General features: G+C 34.0%; 1 protein-coding gene across 1 annotated transcript; it reads left to right on the top strand.

Moving 5' to 3' along the window:
- The first annotated feature begins 259 nt into the window (after window positions 1-259).
- LOC126695204 (OBERON-like protein) lies at window positions 260-4,380 on the top strand. Its single transcript, XM_050391870.1, has 3 exons — window positions 260-532; window positions 1,594-2,749; window positions 3,544-4,380. Exons 2-3 carry the CDS (start codon window positions 1,612-1,614, stop codon window positions 4,158-4,160), a joined length of 1,755 nt encoding a protein of 584 aa, XP_050247827.1. The 5' UTR covers window positions 260-532; window positions 1,594-1,611; the 3' UTR covers window positions 4,161-4,380.
- Window positions 4,381-10,924: the final 6,544 nt, after the last annotated feature.

The following is a 10,924-nucleotide window of genomic DNA, read 5'->3' on the forward strand; positions in this document are numbered from 1 at the left end:
TTTAAAAAGTAATTAATTTGTGGTGATAATGGTAAGAAAGGGAAAGGAAAAGAGTTGAGGGAAAAAGGAAAAAGGAAAAAAAGTGAGGATAGATAAGGCAGGAGGCAATACAGGAAGTGAAAGATACGGAGCCGAGAGCAACGGTCCAGCAGCAAGAAAAGGGAACGCGCTAAGCCAGTCAACCCCAGGCCGAGCCGGTCACCAGTTGCTAGCGTTGAAACGTTGAAGAAAAACGAAAACAGCAGCATGAAAAACGCAAACTCAAAAGCTCACCATTTTGACCCATACGATTACGTTAGTAGACTTTCTTCCTTTTTCTTTTTGTATCAAAAAACAAAGGGCAAAATCGGAACAAAATAAAAAACCCAAATCCAGTTTTTTTTTTTTTTTTCTGCTTCTGGTGACAGACAGACAAACAAGACAACCCTATTAATTTTAATTTAATTTAATATAAGCAGCTTTGAAGCTTCAACAATTGCTTCATTTCATTCTTCAATTTCAGCTCCCAACTTCCTCTTATCCTCCTATCCTGGTGAGTGCTGACTATTTTCTCTCTTTCTCTTTGATTTCACGTTTATGTGCTGGTTTTTGTTTGGTTGCTCAGAAAATTATTAAATTTTGACTTTTCTTCTTCTTCTTTTTTCTTTCTTAAAAATAATCGATGTAATTTAAAGCTCTACTTTCTGCAAATGTTTAAGATGATATCAGTAGGTTTTATTTTCTCTCTAATTTTGTTTCTACTGTATTTGGAGTTTATTATTACTTTTCCTGCGATTTCTCAGTTACCAAACAGAGGGCTAATACTTGTTCTCCTACTGATCTGTTGTACTGTGCCTGTTTCCTCTCTGATCTGCTACTCTTTTATTAAATTTAAAAAAAAAAATTGGTAAATTGTTTTTTCCATTTTAAAATTTAAAAAACTTTTTTTTTTTTTTTTTTTGTGAGCTATATATAGTTGCTTGTAGATCTGTGATTGTGAGCTATATTTATTATTTGAATTTGTGTGCTGTGCTACTTTGTTATTTTACTCACCGATCCATAGCATGATTTTATTGAACTATGTGTTTTTGTTGAAAATAATATGTGTAATTTATTGAAATAGGGATGGATATTTTCTCTGGTACAAGAATCAATTTTAGAGGTTTGGATTTAGCTTAAAAAGAGTGCACTGAAAATATCAATAAAAAATAATTGAATTTATCTGAAGCTATAATATATTGGGAAAACAGTGGAAGATTGAGAATTAGTTGTTTCTCTTAGCCATTGGGCTTTACATCTTTGTGTAATTTTCCTACTTTTGTTATGGATAATATTTATATGCCCTCTTCACCAAAGAAAAATTGTATGTTTAGGGTTGGTGTCTTTTTGTGGATGTATGCATAGTGGGTTGTTTCTTTTTTATGGTCAGAATTGTTTCTCTGATGCATGCACTATGCTGTGCCTTTTCTATTTGACTGTTTAAATGGATGGGATATTCTGTTTTGAAAACTTTTCTTTGGTTTTTCATTAAGTTTGCTCTTTATTTTGGCCATTTTTTGTAGATGTTGGTTAATGATATTATGTGGATGCTCATTTTCTGATGGATACATACAGGATAAGCGAAATTGATTGATGGGAACATCATCTGGTTCTAACATCCACCACCAGTCTTCATCGAAAATGCTACCTCCACGTCAGCAACCGCGACCTGGAGGAATACAAACCTCTCTGTCCCTCGTTTCATCAGATCCTCGCCTCTCCCCTGAGGAACCCAGATCAAATTCTGATCAAATTCGTGAGTCACCTACTGAGAGTGCCAGTTCTCGAGAAACTTGGCCTACTGCTGATGCCATTGTGACCAAGAAGATGATGGAGAATGGGAAAGCGGAGAATGATTGCCCTGAACAATCGGTTATTCGCCGTGTTTCTAGTGCAGATAAGATATCACTTCGGGACATAACAAGAGAGAGAGTTGATATGATCTCTGAAAAGATGCATCGTTTACCTGATGAATTTCTAGAAGAGATGAAGAATGGACTCCGAGTTATTCTCGAAGGGAATGGTGGTTCACAGCAAAGAGAGGAATTTTCGATGCTGCAAAAGCTTGTGCAAAATAGAAGTGATTTAACTGCTAAGACTTTGATTAGAGCTCACAGAGTACAGCTTGAAATCCTTGTTGCTATTAATACTGGAATTCAGGCATTCTTGCATCCTAGTATCAGTCTCTCACAGACTTCCCTCATTGAGATCTTTGTGTACAAGAGATGCAGAAACATAGCATGTCAAAACCAGCTTCCTGCCGAAGATTGTACCTGTGAAATATGCACCAATAGAAACGGTTTCTGCAATCTTTGCATGTGTGTAATCTGTAACAAGTTTGATTTTGAAGTAAATACCTGCCGTTGGATTGGGTGTGATTTGTGTTCACATTGGACTCATACGGATTGTGCTATTCGTGATGGACTCATTTGTATGGGACCTTCTGTCAAGAGTGGAGCTGGCCCACCTGAAATGGTTTTCAGGTGCCGAGCCTGCAATCGGACATCCGAGCTGCTTGGTTGGGTTAAAGATGTTTTCCAGCACTGTGCACCAGCCTGGGACCGAGAGGCTCTGACGAGGGAACTTGATTTTGTTAGTAGGATCTTTCATGGAAGTGATGACCCCCGAGGGAGGAAACTCTTTTGGAAATGTGAGGATCTCAAAGAAAAAATGAAGTCTCGTATGGTGGAGTCATCAATAGCTTGCAGAGCAATACTAATGTTTTTCCAAGGTACACAGTGTTAAGCATTCTAATTATCTTTACCACGGCGTGAGATTGTTCATTTAATGGAGTTATTTGGATGACCTGGTGAAATTATTCTCCCAAATCTGCATGCAAACTGTAATATGTGCTCATCCATTGACGGATCATTTCTCTGTAGGGATTTTCATTTCTGCTACCTTGTGTATAGTTTGTTTGTTATGTCCAATTGTCTAAAAACTATAGTAGTTACATCTTACATTTCTCACTCTATTTTGTATCTCAAACTCTTTAGAATTATTACTGCAAATGGAATGGTTTTTTGGCTTTGCTGACATTTTGAAATGGGTTTTTGTTAAAATTAGACACCATTATGTTGTGTTTTACTATGGGAATTTTCCATGCAATGAATTCATTGTTAAAGGGACAGTAAGACACATTTTGGGATTTTTATTGGACCTGATTTCTATCCGATTTCTGCATAACTAAAGCACGAATAGAAAGTATAAATGGTCTCAGGATGGTCAAAAGCCAGCTTTTTAATAGGTTTAGACTAGATCTGAAAGCTATAGAATATGAAATTGTAGGAAAATCCACTGCTTATGTGAATAGAATCAATGTGTAATTTCTGACTGGAAGTATGCCTTGTAAAAATCCTGTGCACGTATCTGCTTGTCTTTGGTTTTCTTCTGCACATTTGTTCTGGTTTTAAAAGCCTTTGTTTTTTTGTTCTGGATTTCTTTTCTTATTTATTTTGGGGGATGTTTTCATTTTATTCAAATTTTCTTTTGGGGGGTGGTTCTGATATGCATGTCTTTATGAAGAGCTAGAGGTTGACTCTCCAAAGAGCTTGGAAAATGGGGAAGGTGGAAGGCTGATAGCCCCACAGGAAGCATGCAATCGAATTGCCGAAGTGGTGCATGAGGCCATAAGGAAGATGGAAATGGTGGCTGATGAGAAGATGAGGATGTACAAAAAGGCCCGCATGTCTCTTGATGCTTGTGACCGTGAGATTGAGGACAAGGCAAGGGAAGTAACAGAACTAAAGCTGGAAATGCAAAAAAAGAAGCTGCAGGTAGACGAGCTGGAGAGAATTGTGAGGCTTAAACAGGCAGAAGCTGATATGTTCCAACTTAAGGCCAACGAGGCAAAACGAGAGGCTGATAGGCTTCAAAGGATTGCTCTGGCCAAGTCAGACAAATCAGAAGAAGAATATGCTAGCAGTTACCTGAAACAACGGTTAAATGAGGCTGAGGCTGAGAAGCAGTATCTGTTTGAGAAGATTAAGTTGCAGGAGAGTTCTCGTGCATCACAGAGCAGTGGTGGGTCTGACCCTTCACAGATGCTGATGTATTCTAAAATCCATGATCTGCTATACAATGTTCCTCCTAAGGCAGACTCCCAGTCAAATGAACACCACCCTTTCAGGACGAATCCCTGAGGAATGGTTCCTAGTGTATCACTTGTTAATGTTACAATATGATTAGTAGTCAAGTTGACCTTTCTGAACAAGTGCAGTTGAATTGCTGTTTGGTTTCATTTGATCTTTGAACATTTTTATCGGTGTCTGTCTAAGGTGAAGCGTGTTAGTAAGAGATATTTGAAACTGAAAGTTGATTCTTCCATCGTTGTATTTACATAGATATGCTTTGATGACCAAATGATGGCTGCTGTATATATCTGCTGGCTGAATTAGTTTTTAGATATCCGACTTGGGAAAAAGAGGGAGAACTCTAGATGTATGCAACTATGCATAATGGGCTGCTTAATTTTTTCATGTGTTTTGTGACATTTTTATTTATTTAAGTTATAGTTTTTTGGCCTCAAGGGTCGGATATTGAAACTATCGACCTCTGTTTGATGATGAATTTATGTCATTTTTATAACGTGTTACAGATCATGACTTGGACTACAATGACTTCCATGAGTTTTTATTTTAAAGTAATTGAAATTACTAGGTAAAAAGCTGACTTTTGAGGCATAGTGTCGAGGGCTCTTTTCTAGGTTGATAGATGCAGGCAGGTGATCTTGCCTGTTTTTTGTCCCCGAAGCATGGAATGGGACATCTAATTAAACAGGTTAGCAAACAAATGGTGTGCCATTTCTTTCATTGTTCATAAACAGGTTTTAATCTTCTGCTTTTTATTATGCTGGTCACCCTGTCCAGCAGGCTTGAAGGAATCTGAATTCCATTTGGAAATGTAATGGATGATTCAGTAATAGTGCTCTCAAGATTGAATGTCTTTTTGGAGATAATCTGGGCTAACTGAAGCTTCAGATAATTCATCATCATTTGTTAATAAATTAACAAAGTTTGAATACAAACTTGGTTGGAGATAACACATGTCTCTGTCATGTGCGATGCACATTTTAGGAACATTATTATCATTCCTATTTTGGGTAAGCCATCTTCAACCAAGTTTATAGTGAAACTCACAGTTGGCAATTTAGATTGTTGGCAGGAAGTCTATGCATGAGCAATAGCCCTTTTAGTTCTTTCATATTTAAGACATTCTCTCTTATTGCACTCGGCGACCAAGAGTGATCAAATATGGATAGGAATGAAATGAGGTTTCAGTGGAAGGTGGTACAACAAGATAACAAAAGATGTCATAATATTATCATCAAATGACACCTGAAAAATCTTTAAGATAGTGGAGTTGGATTTAAGTGTCTTTTTCTTTTGAGAATCTTGGACTTAAGTGTTTGGTTGTTCGCATTTCTGGCAGTGGTACTAAGGTCAAATACGATGGGGGGTATCTTTGACTGCTTGTTTCATTGTTAGCCTGTGATTGTCTTGCAGAATAAATCCAAAATTGAATGGGACCATGACAGTCACACACATATAGAAGACTACGAGATATCTGCTATTAATGTTGAATGATTTGATTACATTTGACTGCAACACAAGCATATCGTGAAGGGATCAATGCTTGACTCCTTAGTTGATCGACTCATGTATTGCATCTACACTTGAAAAGGACCCTGTACCTCAATTCTTTTTTTTTTTTTTTGTAAATAAAAATTGACAAATCACTTTGTTTTATATGGTAAAATTGGTAACATTCTTATGATTTTTTCATCTATATTACCTTAGGAATTTGAACGGGCGAGTAATTTTTTAGTCGAGTACTTGCAAAATGTGAAGTGACGTGCACATTATCAAATAATAACCCATCAAAATTTAGCAATGCATATGAAACCATATTAACAGATAAAAATTAGTAAAGTCTTTGATGGTTGGATGAGAGTTTTGAAGTTTAATTTCCGCCTATAAAATTATAACAAAAACTAATTAGTATCTTGATCTAATGATAATGAATTATTATAAAAAATGAATGCGTTGAAACTTTCTCCAAAAACAAGCAAAGCGTACTAATAAAATTTAAATAAATCTCTCACACACACACCCAAACTGAAGAAAAGGCAATCTTTGAGATTTGAATTCGGAATTGTATTTAATTTTTTTTTTAAATAATCCTATGAATAAACATAATAATGAAATAGTATTATCTAGTCACATCATGATGAAGTGATATACAGAAACCAAGCTTGCTAGTTGCTATCAAAAAGTCTATAGTCACTGCCACAAAAGTAGCTTTTTTATGGGCGGTGTTTCGTTGTCATAAAGGAGAATATAATAGGAGGAGAGGGTTAGGTGTGCAGCCACGTCGTCCTCCATGTTTTCTATCTTGATTAGATTCCTAAGAAGATCTCCAACAGAACACGTATGGCTAAAATATAGAGAATGAAACTATAAAAAAGATGAAAATTGTGTTCCAAAAGCCTCTCTAAAACCCGTTTTTTTTTCTAATGAACACTAGCTCATCAAGTTTGATGAACTATTGTTCATTCTTCAAATCTTTTTTTTTTCTATTATAATAATTAGATGTTAAATAAAAAAATATTGGAAGATGTGTAATTATTAAAAAAAGAATAAATAATGAATAAAAAATAATATTTAAAAGAGATAGAAAATCTGTTGGAAAATATATTTGAAAATGTGGGTAGATAAAAGTAAAATTCATTGTTCATCTTCCAAACAGTACAAAATTTTGCTGATTCTGTTGCAAATGCTCTAAGACAACCATTAAATTTGTGGCATTTCTTATATTTATGTATTTATTAAATTAATATTTATTTAATATTTTTATATTATAATATATTTTATTTAAAATCTCTTTTTCATATATATTTTTTGAGATGTAAATTGACTGATTAAATTTTTGTATTCAAGTTCTTCTAATATCTTTTTTTCAATAATATAGTTAATCCACTTAATCTTTTTGGGGGAATATTGTTGGTCTTAAATATGATAATATAGCTATTTTGAAGTTCATAATCAAGAAATTTTGTATTGCAAAATCAAACATCATTATGGTTACTTTCATTGTTATCTTGCAATCATATCATATCATTATCTTCTTACTATTTTTGGTGTATTTCTTGCTCATTTGTGATATTTTCATCTAAATTTGTGTTATATTTTGTCTATTACTAATAACAAATTTTGAGGTCCCCTTTCACTTGGGGGTCTTGGCAATGGCCTAACTGACCTAGTGGAAGAGTCAACCCTGACCTTATCAGAACTCAATACTTGTTTAGATTGCACTAGGAAGTAGAGTTTTGAATTTTGAGATTTTTACCAAAATTTATTATGGAAAAGTTGTTAGCCTCCATGGCCATGAGTAAGATTTTATCAATTACAATTTAAAAAAAACTCCTTTTTGTAGAATACTATTAACGAGTACTATTAGTAAACTTTTGTAAGTAATGTACATGCTCTCTTTCTCTTTCTCTCTCTTTTTTTTTGAAGAGCTCTTTCTCTCTCTTTTAATTATTTAAATCAAGCAATACATGGATTTTGGAACAAAATCTAGTCTTTTTATAAATTTAGTTTGTCAAACGTGGTCTTTTCCTTTACTCATTAATATGTACTCTAAAAAAGAAGTGCTACCTCCACAATAATTTTTACAATAAATCATAGGTGGTAAGTTGTTATTGGTTTTATTTTGAATTTACAAATTAAATTGCTTTTTTTCCCACCATAACAACTAATAACAACCTACCACTTAATATTTGTTATGAAGGTGTTGTGAAAATATTATAAATGTAATATTTCTCAACAAAGAATGATATCGATTTTTTAAATAAAATAAAGGGTAAGTTAGAAATTTTTTTTTTTTTGACATTTTCAAAACAGACTTAATTTTGGGAACATCCCAAAATAGAATAGATGACTAATATTTTGAGATGGAGGAAGTTTGATTTTATTCTATTTTTAGCTACACATGCACCACAGCTTTCAAGATTCGGATCAAGTGAAATATATGAGAAAAAAAGTTCGAGAAAGTAAAGTAGTAAAAATGTTAAACCTTAAAAGTTTTGATCCGGTGATATTAAAAGTAACTTCTTGAACTATTAATCTTAGCCATCAAAAGTGGTATTGCATGGTGTAATAGCTAAGTTATTGCACCATATCTCAATTTCATTTTTCAAACCAAATAAAAGAAAACCAATAAATATGATATATGCTTTGAATTTGGTAGTTATAAAAAATATGGTACTATAATATAGAGTAAGTTTAGTGCCACAAACTTTGCCATAACTTTGCTATGTGGTGAGCTGTAAGTGGTGGAAATAAAATAGTGGGTCCATGTGGATCCATGATTTCACCACTCATGAGTTGCCACGTAGAAAAGTTATGAAAAAGTTTGTGACACTAGACTTACTTTGTAATATATGACCAAAATTATAGGATGACCAAAATCCGAGGGTGGCTTAATGCATTTGAGGGTTTAAGACGAAAATTGAATTAAGATCTTTATATATATATATATATATATATTTATTTAAATATGACTATTTTTTATTAAAAAATTAATTTAATATTACTTAAACTCTATAATTTTGTTTTAAATGCAAAATTACTAATTAACATGAACCACGTGGATTTTTTTTTAGAAAGGCTATAGATTTAAAAAAAAAAAAAAAAATTGGCAAAAATTTTCACACATTTTAATGTAGCAAATTGATAGTAATAAGTAAAAAAATTATGTTAGTGGTGGACCTAAATGAGAACTAGTAAAAGTTTGTCAACTCAAGTACTCAACTATTATGAAATTTTTTGTGTATTGCTTTATTTTTTTTAAAGTATTATGTGGGGCCAGAGAACTTGTGACTCCGGCCCACTTTACGTTAGGGCCCAAGACCCGAGCCGAGGAGGGATATTGCTGAGGACATATAACGAAAGTCCAAATGGCCTAGAGATATAGCCGAGGACAATTCTGTCCTCGGCATTCCAAAGCGCTCCTGGAAGAAAGGGCAAGTACAGTATAGGAACAGTTCATGGAAAAGCTAAACACCTCTGCATTGATGGTGAAAGAACCCCTGAACAGTGTGGCGACAAAGGACAAGGGAAAGGCTGCCATTACTGCAATTAAGTACTCTGCGCCTGACAGAGCAATACTTTTCAACTTTTACAACCACCCCCAACCACTTTGGATATGGGCTGATAGGACAACTATCAGCCCCAGAAAGCTGAGCCTACACGTGGACGTTAGGGAAAGGGTAAAGGCTAGTATAAAAGAAGAAGGAAGCAATCCAAAAAAGGGGCCGGGAAAAAAGGCCAAGAACCAGAGTCTCCCAGTCCGTGCCGAGGAGAAAGACTTCTTGGGCAAGCATGGTTTATCCTTGTGCGATTATCATGAACACCATGACTAACCACTGTCTGGTGATCAAGGCCTAGCCTTTCAGCCCACTCTCTACAAATTTTATTGGTTGAACTTTTAACGTACGAACCCAATACCAGTTTGGGATCGTTACAAATTGAGTCCTTACATATTACATTCACAAAATTTCTAGAACAAATTCTAGGTGTTAAAATTGTTATTAATTTTAATTTGGGCAAATTACAAAGTTGGTCCCTATCCTTTACACAATATTTTAATTTAGTCTATAACCTTTCAGTGTTATGTCAATTTAGTCTCTACCGTTATCTTTTGGATGTAAATTGTTAATATGTTCAATTGCCCAAATAATTTTTTTTTTCCACATCAACAAATACTATACCACCACATCAGTTTTTTATATAAAAAGCCCAAATTAAATCTGGAACACATATTTTTCTAAAATCCAAAATCCCTAATAACTCATCTTCGTCTCTTCTTCGTTCTTCCCCTCTCTCATTAGTCACCACCCAAAAAGCATGATTATATGATTGTTGGTATGGTTGGAAGACGAAAAAGGATTTATGTAGCCAATCTCAATTCCTCAGGATCAAGATACGCTAACATATGCCAGGGTGGGGAAAGTAGAGTTGTTTTATGAATTTTTTCTCCTTTAATGCAAATAGTGTATTTTTTGAATGTATTGTATAGTGTATATTACTTGATCTCTTTTTGGAGGCTGACATAAGATCATTCACATTCGTTTTCTTTGTTAATGATGCGAAACTTTTTCTCGAGATTTACCAGCGCTATATAAAGAACCAACTATGTATAGATGCAGGGTTTGTTGGGGCTCTAATTCGTCTTCTTTGCCGTAGCAAATGAAAAATGGAAAAAGATAAATCTCAGTAGCAGTCTGAGATAGAGATGAGTGGAGACTAACAAGAAAGAGGGGGGGAGAAGAGATGGAGAAAGTCAGAAATTTTGGATTTTAGGGAAATAATTCATATTTAATTTTTTTTTTTTTTTTAAATTGACGTGGCAATACAAGTGTCATTGTCAAAAAATAATTTTTTATTTGAGTATTTGTCGTGTTATCAATTTCCATTTAAGAGATAACAACGGGAACTAAATGAACACAATACTAAAAGATTAAGGACCAAATTGATACAATTAAAATGTTAGAAACTAAATTGAAATATGGTGTAAATGATAGAAACTAACTTTGTAATTTACCCTTCTAATTTAAACACACCACTAAAATTACTTTTTTGCCCAATAATAACAATCAGTAACAACTTGTCACTTCAGATTTGTTATGAGAGTATTGTGAAAAATATTTTGGACATAATATATTTTTTTCATTTGATTATTTTATTTATTGACTAATATTTTGGCTTAGTTAGTATTTGTTTGGATAGGACTTATATGGCGTTTGCTTTTTGCTCCTTTTTCTTTTTTTTTTGTTCCCACGCATTTCAGGGACAAAATTTAGCTGAAACGGCTATTGTTCATGCACTGTGCATGAACAGTAGCC

This window comes from Quercus robur, chromosome 8 (genome assembly GCF_932294415.1).
Source record: "Quercus robur chromosome 8, dhQueRobu3.1, whole genome shotgun sequence".
Lineage (NCBI taxonomy): Eukaryota > Viridiplantae > Streptophyta > Magnoliopsida > Fagales > Fagaceae > Quercus > Quercus robur.